The sequence below is a fragment of the Carcharhinus amblyrhynchos genome, chromosome 19 (genome assembly GCF_965287045.1).
Source record: "Carcharhinus amblyrhynchos chromosome 19, sCarAmb.v2.hapA, whole genome shotgun sequence".
Classification (NCBI taxonomy): domain Eukaryota; kingdom Metazoa; phylum Chordata; class Chondrichthyes; order Carcharhiniformes; family Carcharhinidae; genus Carcharhinus; species Carcharhinus amblyrhynchos.
This window is the reverse complement of record NC_137342.1, coordinates 40047375-40061826: the sequence shown is the minus strand read 5'-3', so window position 1 is coordinate 40061826 and position 14452 is coordinate 40047375. Positions and strand designations below refer to the sequence as shown.

The following is a 14452-nucleotide window of genomic DNA, read 5'->3' as shown; positions in this document are numbered from 1 at the left end:
GGTTTTACAGGACCTGCACATTTTCCAAATCTGTCAAGCACCATAGTGTCAGCTGTGGCTCAGATGGGAGCACACCAAGTCAGAAGGTTATTAGAGCCACAAATAACATTGCACGTTATTGTGACTGTGGCAGACTGTCACTCATCCTTCCCCTCAATCTGTTTTCAACCAAGGAGGAAGATTCCCCGGAGAAACTCCATTGTTCTTTGCAGTCAGCTTGGGCCACGATTCCCAATTCACCAACCACAAATTTCATGTCAGACTGAGGTCAAAGCAGCCTTTTTTTTTAATATATAGACCTGAACTGGTAGTCACTATTAGAATGATCGATAGACCACTGGTAGTGACCTGGACCAGGTTAGTTGGTTATTTCTTTTCACAAGAGCCAGGCCTGCACACATCAGAGGGTATTCTCGATTTGAACTGTGCTTTCAACAGTTCAGGTGTGGCTTGAGATAATGGACTTACGCAAGTTCAGTTCAACAAAATCACACTGTGCTAACACTGTCTGGTACGTTGATCATCACAAGAATTTAGAAATAAAAAGACTACTGAACTGGACTACGTTCAGCTGTAAACACAAAATAACTCAAGGCATTTTGTATATCAAATATCCACATACAATTACCAGAACCACAAAGCTAAGGACAAATATGCTGCATTTTGATCTTTGAAAGACAGATTTAATTGCATTATTGTGAGAATGTTTCAAAGGCCTCATACGAAACAAAACAAAAATACTCGATTTAATGTCAGAGGACAGAACAATTACAGAAAAGCTGAACATTTTTCTGGTAGGACTATAAGCCTGACAGGTTGTTAAGACATTCACAACCCTGCCGAACATATCCCCACTGATTAAATTAGGGTGCTTGCTGCTGCTGTTGCCGTGGTGACAATGGCCTTTTGTTTCCTCTTTCCCGTATTGTCCCGATGTTTAGCTGAGCTTCTTTGACTGCTCCTGAAAGATGTTCCTTTGCTGAAGTTTGACGATGAGGGCTTTTTGATGTGATGGCAGATTGCTTTAACCTCCTTTGCCCAGTAGACTCTGAAGTCAGGAAGGAAAACACGATTATAAAAAGAGCAAAAGAATAGACTATCAAAGGTTTTCATGTAGCTTTGAATCAATTGTTTGATTTTTTGGGAACATACTCACTTACAGCCTATTACACTGTCTGTGCTTCCATTAGGATAATAGATCTTAATAAATGTAATACATTCACCGAACAAATCTTTTACAGCTCTCACTAAGCTGATTGGCAATGTATACATCCTGTTACAGAGGAAAAAAAACTCTTCATTTTGTGCTAAAGAATGAGAAGAACATAAGTGGAAAATAGGGAAAAGTAAATTTAAAATAAATTAAGTACCACTATGATGGTAGAGATAACGTTTTAAAAGGAGCCAACCTTGATTGGACCAACCAACCTTTGCTAATCCCAAGTTTTCAAGAGTTTGTTGTATGATCATAGAAAGATGGGGGAGTGGGTTGGGGGAAGTGGAAGCCACCTATCACCCTGGTATAGGATGTTGCTGCTGATTACGGAGCATTATTAGCCACGGTTTGCTTGCCAATTCTCCTAGAATTAATGCCTGCAGTTCTAGAAGAAAGGATAGATTGCAATGGGTCTGTACAGGCTGTCAGCTTGCTGGATGGAATGGCTTTTCTCATTTGGTGTTTTATTCTGTTCTTTATACTTCATGTAAAGAATATGTTGTTATGCAAGTAAACCTAACAAATGTGAGCAGGAAATAAAAAAAAACTAACAAAGGTAAGTCATTTGCCATTGTTGAGAAACCACTCTGTGTTCAGGACTTTGTAATAGCATTCAGTCAGAAAAATCAGACCACATATATTAATGTGCCCGGGGGGAGGGGCACACAAGAGGGCAGAGAGAGAACATGAGGGGGTGGAAAGAGAGCACACTGGCAGAATGTTATCGAAGACAGCCTTGGTCCACTATCAGGGTTCTCATTTACCCTCACCCACATACATCACCTTGCACTTTCAGTGGGCTCCCTCAGTCATACATGGAAATATTCACCCGCTGGAACTACTGGACTCCAATTCTCATCCTGATTTATTATGATTGGACCAGCCTGCTCTAAAGTAACGGGACTATTCAATAACATGTTGTGGGAAATTATGCTTGGTGTTGGGTTCCTGGTTTAGGACAAACCCTAGTGATAATTCATCGGTATGATATCACTAACATAGGGATAACAACTCTCAGTAAATTCAAATAATATTGCCTTGTGATGCGGTTAAGGAGTAATCTGATAGAGATACTTAAAACGAAGGGGATTGAAAACGTTAGTGAGGAACAACTCTCCTCTCTACTCAAGAAATCCTGAGCAAGGGATTAAGGCGGTTCAAAGAATTTTCAGGAATTGCTTGTTTCATATATTTGCCTGAATGTTCTTGGAGCAACAACCACTCATCCAGGATAAAGAGTTCACTTGATTGGCCTCCTGCCAACTATCTAAACTGTTCATTCACTGCACTACCGATTCACAGGAGCAACAGTGTACACCAGCCACAAAATGATTTGCAGCAACTTGCCAAGGCTCCTTTGGCAGCACTTTCAAAACCCGTGAACTCTACCACTGATGAGGAATAGGGCAATTGGGGTGCCTTGGAACTCTGTCCTGTGCAAGTTTCCCTTCAAGTCACATGACCCTAGGTTGGGACTATATCGCTGTCTCTTCACCAGCATTGGTCAAAATCCAAGAACTCCCTTCCTAACAGCACTGGGGGTATACCGACACTGCAAAGACTGCACCAGCTTTTCAAAGGCCAACAGAGATAGGCAATAAATGCTGACCTTGCCAATGATGATTGTGTTCCATGAATGGACAAAAAAAAAGACAAAAGGTTGAACAAATATGGAACACTCAGCCCAGAATGCACATAGGTCAACTGGTGTACATGAATGATAGGTAAGTACTTAGGAAATGCAGAAATAATGGATTTATACAGTGACTTTTGCTTATTGATGACTACTCAAACTGCTTTAAGCAAACAAATTAATTTTGGAAATGCTCACTGCTGTAAAACAGGCAACTGAGACAGCCAGTAAAGGTCCCACAAACAAGAAATAAATGACTGACTGAGTCATCATGTTTGGTGCTGATGGTTTTAAGGAAGGAAAGCCAAACACAACTCCAGATTTCCTTCTCAAACATGACTGGTAGCACAGAAAATTGACATTGAACTGAGCAGACAAACGAGACCTCAGTCTACAATATAATCTGAAAGCAAAGGTAGTAAGTGAGACAGAGAAGAAGAAACAAATAGGTTTATGTAAAATGAGAAGGGCATGATGGCAAGAAAATAGTAGAGCAGATCTGATGTACCAGATAGTCAAAAATACAGCTGTTCCCATGCAAGAATCTTGCCTCTTTCGGTAATGATTTGCTAATTCTATTTACCTTTACTAAAGAGTTTTTCCCCTCAACAGTCAATGCCAATTGACAATGAATGTTTGCTCTGATGTGCTGTAGCATTTAACCCTACTTGCGTGCAGCCAAATATTCAACAAATTTCTTTATTTTGAATCATTTCTTACTTCACTTCCAATCCTGGGATACAGACTGGGACCGAGCCAAGAATAAAATAACTGACTGGATCTTGTGATCAGCAATGAATGAACGGCACTAGATGTTCATTACACTTTGACTTCACATATTTTCTGTGGGGTTTTGCACGTGGAGCAGCTTCTGTCGATATTCGAATTTCAGAATGCTGTGCTCCCTCTATATAGATCCTGGACCTGCAGGGACCAGGCACGTAACATCTCCTGAACCCATGAGACTAAAGTATCCTTCCCGAGGCACACACAGCCTGAATTAACCTCACCACAGTATTTTTTTTTTACTGACAGATTCTGGCCAGTAAGACATTTAATTACACATTTGTTTTTCTTCCCCATCTGCTTTGAAAATTTTATTGGACATTTGTCCAGGAAGGAAGAAAAATGTCTCTGGCTGATAAATGGTGCACATCCTTTATGGATGAAGATGAATGTGCTGTTGCTTTTCTGACTTATTTTCTTTCATTCAAGTAATGCATGGCTTTATTTCCCAGTAAACTCCTTCCTACAGTCTCTCAAAGTAATTTCACAATGACATATTGTTACTTGGGTCACAATCGGTTCTATGCATTCCTCATTTACATCATTCCAATTCCATCGTGCTCAATGCAATAAGGGACATTGAATAGTCCTAAAATAGCCCCACTGAAAATTAATTTAATGTAGTGATTAAATATCTAAGCCCTGCAAGCTTTCCCACGAAGCACAGCTCTACAAATGCTTATTGGAGCTTGTATCTCATTGAGATAGATCTTCAATACACTGAAACTGCGACTGGCAGAGGAGGGAGTGGTACCAGGCAAAAGGACAAGTGGGCTGTGCTTGCTAGGGTTCGGTGAAATAAGGTGGGAGAAGGCCCATATGGAATACAATCACCAGCACAGATTAGGTGGCCCAAATGGCCTGTTATTGTGCTGTAAATTTTACATAAAAACACTTTCCCCTGTCAGGAAGGCACTGGTTCTTACTGTTCTACAGCTCCATAACAAAAGATACTTTGTCCAACTGACCATTCTTCATGGGCGAAATCAGGCAGTGATGGAAATCAGCACAGCTACAACTGATCTTATAAATCTTGGCAATTTATAAAGTGATTCATCAAAGATCATTAACATGTTGACATCTCTTGTGGGCTTTGGAAAAATATATGAAAAAATTAAAAAGAAAAACTCAGTGCCTTGATGAAGAAGAGATAAAGCTCCAGTTTATCAGTAAGTGATTATGAAAAAGGACCCCCCCTCCCCCCCAACCCACCACCACCCTCTGGTCCAATTCCTCCTGCCCGTGTCCAGTTTTGTGACTAGCGTTAGTTATTGTGCTCACCTGTTTGGCATAGTTAATGCAGTGAATGTACTGCTTGGCCAATGCAGAGCAGCTGAGAGTCTGGTCCGGGTTCTTCTGATAGCAGCGGAGGACATCCTCTTGGAGCTCAGCACAGATGGGTCGTGACTCGTACCTCCTGGGGGGAGAAAGTGAGCACGAGATAGATTAGATTAGAGTGACCAAAAGAATTAGCATAAATAGTGAAATATTACATCATGCAGAGGGTTCAGTAAGAGCTAACACCTTTAATGTAAAGACATGACATTCCCCAATCAGAAGCTGGTACCAATGCAGTATGCAGATACTTAATACTTGCATTTGGGCATTCACCAAAGAACTAGCGCCAATTATAAAATTTAATGCCTTGAAAACACGTTTTGGTGCGGACCACACTGGCCTGAAGTGTTGCATGTTGTTAGTTCATGAAGGCAAAATCTTAAAATTAAATAGGTACAGACTCTCTTATTGCCCAGGTCTTAACAAATAATTACCACACCGCGTCTTGGCCTTTTGGCTAAGATCAAGCATCAAATCAAGCCCAAGGTGGGGTGTAATGCCTTTTCTTGTCAGCATGGATCTTGTTTGTCTCTCATGTGGGGACCTTGAATTAGATTCAATTTGAATTTGGTTTTCGGAGTAAACAAGGAATAGGATTTAGGTTTGCCTATCCATTCTGAACATTAGCTTTGTAATTTTAAGTATGGGGTAAAACAAAAATGACCACATGGTAACACTTGTACTGAAAGTGCCAGGTTTGGTCACTAGTTGTCCTAAACTAAGGCGATCTTGACTGTGGTGAAGCAATTAGCTTAAGGCAGGGCTAGTTAAGGAAAGGAGGGAAATATCAATCATTGCTCATGTTCTTGATTTCAAGAAGTCTGTGCGTGCACATATTTATAATTCAGAATATAATGTGATCTGATATCCTACAATGATGGTAGATCAGTTATCTCAATGAGGGATACAAAGGTTGGTTACAAAATGTTAAAGCTTCACTATTTGTTTCTGAGATTTCATCAATGCCGTGGATTTCACTTCATCTGTACATAAAATCATCTTAACCTATTGAGCAAGTTACCACCTTGTAATCGTTTTCAAATATCCTCTACTTTAGGATAAACAAGCTACAAAGATCTATTGTTCATTTATCATTGGTATCTGCAGATCAGAATTGGGTGTTATACCAAGCAAAGCTAATTATATCAGTCCAATGCCAATTGCCTGCTGTGCTGCCCCAGGGGATAAAAAGAGAGAGGCTGGAAATTTTAATCCAGGCACTGAACATAGCTCTCCCACTCTTCATACTTCCCCAGTTATTGCCATTAAGCTGCAATTTCAGCACAAATGTGAATTTACAGCTCCAGTTTAAACGGGGTATTAGGCACAAGACGCCTGAATTCCCACTGTGACGCTTAATGATAAATAGTTCCATCTGTTTGTCCACACGTGGAAACCAGCTCAATCCAGCAATCAGAACAAATGTCCAGAAACACCAGAAATGGAGTCAGTTCAATCCCTGGCGGATGTGAACTGCATGCATGCACGAGTCACTCATAGTTATCAGCTGTTTTCCAATATTCAGAAGTAACAAGGCAACAAGAAAACGGACCCAGTCAATTCTTACTCATATTCATAAACTGCTGCTGAGACAGTACTTTAGAGGCACTTTGGAAACTATATTTCTATAATTTCATTCTAAAATATATATGTAATGAATAGTGATTAGTATCATTAAAATCTACTACATCATAATCTTTCTAAATTTCTATTCGGTTGGTGCTTTTTTGAAAAAAATAACAAGTTACATATTTATTTTTAAAGCTGGCAGCCCATTTAAAATTAAAATTAAGCGTTGAATGGGGAAGGGAGGAAGATGAAGAAGATTAATTTTATGTTAAGGAGATAGAATGCTCTATCAAAAGCAGAACCCAGAACCAGGGAAGTACATACATATTTGGAGAGCTCAGTTTATTCTGAGCTACTCTCCGGCCCAGGTAGTGGACTGTCGAACATGTCAGTTCCTGCACACTCAAAGAGGCCCATGAGGGAACACAATTAATTTGAGAAACGTGGGTCCTTGCTCAGCAGGATAACCAAGACTATCCCCAAGGGCATGGTGGCACCGTGGTTAGCACTGCTGTCTCACAGCTCCAGGGACTTGGTTCCGATTCCCGGCTTGGGTCACTGCCTGTGTGGAGTTTGCACATTCTCCCAGTGTCTGTGTGGGTTTCTTTTGGGTGCTCCGCTGTCCTCCCATAGTCTGAAAGATGTGTGGGTTAGGTGCACTGGATTAAGCTAAATTACCCCTTAGTGTCCTGGGATGCATAGGTTAGAGGAATTATTGGAGTAAATATGTGGGGTTACGAGGGGACAGCCCAACTGGGATTGTTGTCAGAGCAGACCCGATGGGCCGAATTGTCTCCTTCTGCACTGTAGGGATTCTATGATCCCTGAGCAACTTGAATGTTTAGACAATGGCCATCCAAAATCCATATATTTTCAAGTGTGAATGAGCCACATTGGAAAGAAACAAAGGAAAACGGTCTGGATAAACAACTGGCTTGACAGGTTACCAACATAAAATAAGCCTTTGTGACTGCTGATGACAACAGTGACAGTATTTAAAGTGGATTGAATTTCAATTCCTATTTACCAATGTGAAAGTATTTCCTCTCCCTGTTACCTGGTCCCAAGTATCAATTGCAACCAAAGGTACAGCAAGGTACCTACTGCAATCAAAAGCAAATTACTGTAGATGTTGGAATCTGAAACCAAAAGAGAAAATACCGGAAAATCTCAGCAGGTCTGGCAGCGTCTGTAAGGAGAGAAAAAAAGCTGATGTTTCAAGTCCAGATGACCCTTTGCCAAAGCTAAAAGGCATAGAAAGTGGGAGATATTCTCTTTGTACTGCCATTAGCAGGCTTTCCCCTTGTTTTTGTGGCTGTGACTCACCTTTCATTCCCTCACTCTACAGAATAAATATCTCCCACTTCTTCTGCCTTTTACCTTTGACAAAGGGCCATCTGGACTTGAAATGTCAGCTCTTTTCTCTCCTTACGGATGCTGCCAGACTGGCTGAGGTTTTCCAGCACTTTCTCTTTTGGTAATCTATTGCAAATCCTTTGCTTATTCTACAATACTCCTCAGCATCCACACACATTACTTGCAGTCAATTCCTACTCACTACTTCCAGTGTAACAGCCAAGCTAGGCAGTGAAGTGGTTGAAGGTATATGCCCTTGGTTCTTCCACCCTCATGCCATAGCTATTCATCCATCCATTGTGTTATCTATCAAGGCTCTGATGCAGTGCTCCACCACCAAGGTCTGCTTAACATTTAGCTTTTTCTGAAGCTCAGTTTTGGATTTCACTAAATCTTTTGAATGGACCCACCTCAAAAAAGCTGATCTTTCTCTACACTCTAGTTATGACTGTAACACTATCTTCTGCACTCTCCCCTTTCCTTCTCTATGAATGGTATGCTTTGTCTGTATAATGTGCAAGAAACAATACTTTTCACTGTATACCAATATATGTGATAATAATAAATCAAATCATCCCCACAACTGCTCTGAGCTGAGTTGTATTTATGTGACTTTTGTAACTCAAAATTTCTTGCTGGTGTAACTGGACTGATGTATTTTGGGCTGTTTGCCCATTTATATTCTTTATCAGCAGAAAGGGGATTTGATGTGAAGACTATGCTTTAGGAGTCCCAAACAATTACAAAGAAATGCCAAATTTCCAAATGCCAAAACAGAACCCAGAAAACTTAAGTATTAGACCAGATATAGCATAGTATCTAGTTAAATACTGCAGTCTGGAAATACAGATAATGGAATGAAACTTCCCCATTAAAACAAAAACAGAAAGAATTCCACCTTTATGTTTGACAAATCACGAGGGAGCATGGCTTTCAAACACATGATTGCTGAGAGTGTAATCTTCTGAGCCATTTCGTAATTTGATTGAATGGCAAGCGTCCACCCAATGTTAACTAAAATATACAAGGTACAGAGATACAGCTTTCCAAGTCAGAGTGACATACAAGGAAACTTGATGATTGAGCTCCCATTACCTTACTGTTCTCCGCCCTTCTCTGCGTTGGTTGCAGGGGAGAGAGTAGCTGATGAAGTAATCTGCATTTTCTGCACCTCATTCTGTGATCATACATCTTGCAGCCACACTGTATTGGTGCTGAAGGGGTAGGACATGCAGTTAGTGCGTTGTCATGAATGGTGCTGAATTTTCATGTCATTGTGGTTGCACCCATCCAGGCAAGGAGTGAGATTTCCATCACCTTCCTCATTCCAGTCCTGTAGATGTCACAGAGTCTCTGAGAGGTCGGCCACCCATCGCTAAGTGTTTGCCGCCTGCCGTGCTCTTGTAGTCAGTGTTAAAACAATTGATCTAGATAAACTTTATGTTAATGGTAGGGAAGTAGGTTTATGGTGGTATCATTGAAGACTGAGGGGAGGACACAAAGACTTTCTATAGCTCGATATTAACATTGCTTGCTTTTTATAAAGGTGGAAAAGATGCTTGTCATTAACCATATCCATGCTTGAATTTTATTCCCATTCTGTTGTAGGCTGGAATGGATTGTTTGGTTTTCTGAAGCAGTGAATGGAAATGAATACAATGAAATTGTCAATAGACTCAATGACTGAGGCTACCCACTCGTGATCTGGGTCTGATTTGGGTTTGTACTTGTTGGAGTTTAGAAGGATGAGGGGGGATCTTACAGAGACGTATAAGATAATGAAAGGGATGGATAGGGTAGAGGTAGAGAGATTCTTCCCGCTCAGGAAGGACAGCAGGACCAGAGGGCACAGCCTCAAGATAAGGGGGGGGGGGGGCAGTTTAGAACAGAGTTGAAGAGGAACTTCTTCATTCAAAGCGTGGCGAATCTCTGGAATTCTCTGCCCGTTGAAGTGGTGGAGGCTACCTCGCTAAATATATTTAAGACACGGGTAGATAGGTTTTTGGCAGACAAGGGAATTAAGGGTTATGGAGAGAAAGCGGGAAAGTGGAACTGAGCCACTTCACATCAGCCATGATCTTATTGAATGGCGGGGCAGGCTCGAAGGGCTAGATGGCCTACTCCTGCTCCTACTTATGTTCTTATGATCTTCTGACTGCGGGAATGATGAAGAAGCAGTTGAAAATCCTGGGCCAACAATACCTTCCTTAAGAACTCTGCAGTGTCATCCAGAGCGGCCACCAATCACAGTCACATCCTCTTGTGTTAGGTATTGACTCCAGCACTGAAGAGTTTCCTAGTGACCCAAATTTCCTGAGTTTTCCAGTACACCTCACACACTCACTCTCAGATTACAGACTGCTACTCAAGATGTCAGGGGCAGCTACTGATGTCTTGCCTCGGGCATCCAGCTCCTGTTCCCATGCCTGGATCAAGGCTGCAATGAGGGCTGGAGTTAACTGCTTTTGGTGATAGCTGAACTGAATACTGGTAAGCAAGCTGTTGCTAACTGTCACCTGATGGTGCAATTGATGGATCCTTCTATTCCTTGTGTAGGATAATTTTATTCTGTTCTTGGGTTAGCATGTACTTGGGCAGAATTCTAAAGCATTAGGTGAATTTCAGTGTCGGTTCTACTATATAGGAGTTAATTGTCCAGTTAATTAATTATTTTTTATTGCTGGTAAAGAGCTGTCAGCATATTATCAAAATCAGCTCTAAAGGTAACGATGAATGCTGTGTGTTGTTTGCCATCTCTCCTCATTCCACTTCTGTCAGTTGCCCTCAGAACTCAGCATGGCCAATACACCTCACCATTTTTTGGATGAGTTTCTCCCCATGTAAGCCATTCTTCACCAATGATCCCAGGCTTTGGACATAGGCAGACTATTTAATGTAGATGAATCCTGACCACATCAGATGTCCATACAAGATCACTTACAGTGGACCTTTCTGTAAGTAATCAGGAATGGGAAACTTAGCCAATTTTGGAGCTTCACACCCAGGAAGAAAGCAGCATTGACCAGGGATTGCAGTGGGGATCTTAGTGGCATGTTAGGCTCAGCGAATTGTTAAGTAATTTGCCAAGGTTATTCGCGAGGGGTCTATATTTTCATTTAGAACACTGAGTGAAAGTACATGGTGCACTGCATGGGACACCAAAATTGAATGGATTTTTTTTAGATAACTCAAGAAGTATGTAACTTCAAGTTCAATTTTGAATGAAGTATGTAGACGGTAGGAGCAATTGAAGGTAGAAATACAGATTGTTTAAACACTTGGTGCTGACAACAAAATGAGAGAATGGACTCGGAGTTGACTGGGCGAGAAGATGTTGAATAGTAACCAAAACTCCAACGATGAGTTGAGTGTCAGTGGATGTTGTTCAGCTCACAGTGCTTTGTGACTTTCTACTTTTGTCATATAACTCTCGGAAAAGTTTATTTCTTTACCACAAAGAGGCATGAATAGCAGTAGTTGGTGGAAAGTTAATTGCCAATATCAGTTAATTTCCTTTGAATAAACTACATCAAAGATGTTTAAACTACAAATGACTCCAGGGCAAATTGTTCATGTGTCTAGGCTTGAAGTATGACTGTTCCTCCCACTTACAGTCAACCATGTTTTACAGCTGCACTCAATGAACAAAGAACACATCGCCAGCTTGTGCTCACTGAATCCTTCCAAATCGATTAAATATTCCTAGAAAATTGAACACTGATTGCAACCGGACATTGACCAGAACTCAGTGCTGTGAATAGAGGCTTCCAGAGAACAGAGGCCATTATATGCATCATGCATTCCCATTGGACCTGATTTAACCACTTAATACCAAGAGTCTATAACCACCTTCCACATTCAAACTCAAACCCATCATTGGCAAAACAGTCAGCAAATTGCTCATTCTACACCTCCTCCCAGCAAACTCCTCCATTATTCAGAAGAGTTGCACTCGAGTGCAGGAGGTATTGATCTCATCCACTTGCTATCCAAGTCATAATGCACAAGTTTACTTCCAGGAAAATGGAAACGGGACTTTCTGGTAAGCTGACCATTTCAATAAACAAGCAGCATGTTCTGAAGCCTGGCTTGCTTTTGTAAACAGAAAGAGGAATGCAGCAATTCCGTGCAAAGCAACTTCAAATGTTGTTTGCATGAATCATTAGATGGTGCAGACAAGAGCAGGTCTGATTGCACTGGCACTTGCAACACGGCATCTACTGAACACCATTTAAAAGACATTAACCTTTACTTCAGCATCAGCAAAATTCATAAAGGCAAAGAACCAGAATACAAAACAGCAATGTGGGACCCAGATCGTTTCAGATGCTGCAGCACACATCAATAGGCAGCCTTTAAAGCTCTGGGTTCGAAATTAAGTTACTCATATTTATATGGGGAGGCAATGGCTGAGAGATATTATCGCTAGACTATTAATCCAGAAACTCAGCTAATGTTCTGGGGGCCTGGGTTCAAATTCTGCCATAACAGCTGGTGGAATTTGAATTCAATTAAAAATATCTGGAATCTACAGATGACCACAAAACCATTGTCGATTGTTGTAAAAACCCACCTGGTTTACTAATGCCTTTAGGGAAGGAAATCTGCCGTGCTTACCTGGTCTGGCCTACATGTGACTCCACAGCCACAGTAATGTGGTTGACTCTCAACTGCCTTCTGAAATGGCCTAGCAAGCCACTCAGTTCAAGGACTACTAGGGACGGGTAGTAAATGCTGGCTAACCGGCGACACCCATGTCCCACAAATGAATAAAAAAAGTGTGCAAACAAATTCGCAACAAACATAAACGATAGAACAATCTTGGTTTGCTTGTCGATCATGGAGATTAATCCTTTGCTTTCAAACAAATTAACTAACACTTCAAATGCTGAAAAACATGGAAGGATATAATTGATGGTCTAAGAGCAAGTAACAAGCCTGTAATTTAATTGGGACATTCACATGATGTCAAGAATGGCACGACTACAGCAGTAGCTGATTACAGCATCATCTGAATCCAGAGATTGAATTACAGCACTTGTGCTCACTCAGGACCATCTGTGATTCAGAGAAAAAGTGAAGTGGATTTCTTTCTTGGGGCTCCTGTGCTAGTCAGGGTAAGTAACAAAACAATCCTGAGCAATCTCCCTTCACTTGGAAGCTACATATGCGATTGTTGGACAGAATTGGGTTCAGCCCAGATTCTAATGCTATGGTTGAATAACATTGCTTATACATAATATCAAGGCTCATGCGCGAATGACACTTGGGTAGGATACTGGAGTGAAGCTCATGGAACAGGAGCATATCAAGAATCAGAGTTTAGATCAAAGGAAGGGGTTAGGGGGAATAAAAGTAAAAAAAATTCTGGATAAGTTTAAAAGACAGTTCAATAAGGTATCACGTTTGGGACTTAATATCTTAATGTTAAGAACAGAAGTGATTGTATTATCACCAATGCAGAATAATGGTTATATGATTGTTACAAAAGGTTCCTTGGCAAAGTTCTTCAAATTTGCTTTTCTGGGTGAGGGAGGATGAACTTTCTTTATTCCATCCTCTCAGTTGGCTGCAATAAGATTACTTCAAAAAGGATCCCTTCCCTTGTGGATACCTTCTCCAAGCCAATATATTTATGTCTAAAAAGCAGCCAATTTAACCAAGCTTTCTTGAGTTGAAGAAAGAGTGAATTTATTAGCTACTGAATGTGTGGGAAATGAGAAAGCACATGCAGGCATTGACACAGATTAGAAATGAGAATCAAGTCCAAAGGTAACAAAGTTAAAAAAAAAGATGCAAATCACTTTTGCATTTGTTCATGAGTAGACGGTAGCACTGACTGAAGCAGGTGAATAGTAGGTGGTGAGATTCCAGTATTCTGTGGTTTAGCTAAGAAGCTCTCTTTTCAGCTGTGGCTTGTTGACTTGTCTTTCTGCGGCAGACAGAGCGAGAGAGTTACCTGCTAAAACTGCTGCTGTCTTTCCTAATAAACCGCACACCGACATACCCAGCATTGGCCAACACTAACCAAATTTTGCAGCTGGCTTTTATCCCAATTTTTGTTTACTCTTGAAAGGCAAAAATCCGCAAACCAGTTTGGGACATTGTTCACAGGATATCATTCCTGCTGAGAAGGTAATTAGCTCCCAATGTCCTCACAGGAGATGGCAATTAGCTTCTGTATGATTTTCATGCTTTCGATGTTCCCTAGTCTGAAAACAGGGTGTGATTCCATCGTCTTTCTTTTAGTGTCACCCATCAGCAATAAAGCCAGTCACTGAATTTCATCCTTAGCCATCCTTGGTTTGTCTGTCCACTTTTAGAACCACAGGTCTTCAAAAGTTCCACACACCCATACGTAATTCAGGCTTTCCTTCCATCATCGTGACATGACTCACAGGAGAATTTAGTTCTCAAAATTACTTTTTAGTCTCAAAACAAAATTGTGAAGAAATGATGCATCTTGTACAGAATTTGCAATGATCACTAGCTCTGCACACGTTTGACAGCGCAGGTTTACAAGAATAGGAAATTATGGCTGTCATAGCAGTATT

The 14452-nt window shown here is 40.9% G+C and overlaps 1 protein-coding gene across 1 annotated transcript in view; it reads right to left on the bottom strand.

Annotated features, from left to right (window-relative positions):
• Nucleotides 1-657: 657 nt before the first annotated feature.
• The window catches only part of chchd3a (coiled-coil-helix-coiled-coil-helix domain containing 3a), a 303356-nt gene continuing 289561 nt past the window's right edge, over nt 658-14452 (bottom strand). The window contains exons 7-8 of the mRNA XM_080207651.1: nt 4917-5052; nt 658-1048 (exon numbers count right to left, since the gene is read on the bottom strand). Coding sequence (XP_080063777.1) covers nt 1025-1048; nt 4917-5052 — 160 coding nt within the window. The 3' untranslated portion in view covers nt 658-1024. The remainder of the gene's footprint in view (nt 1049-4916; nt 5053-14452) is intronic.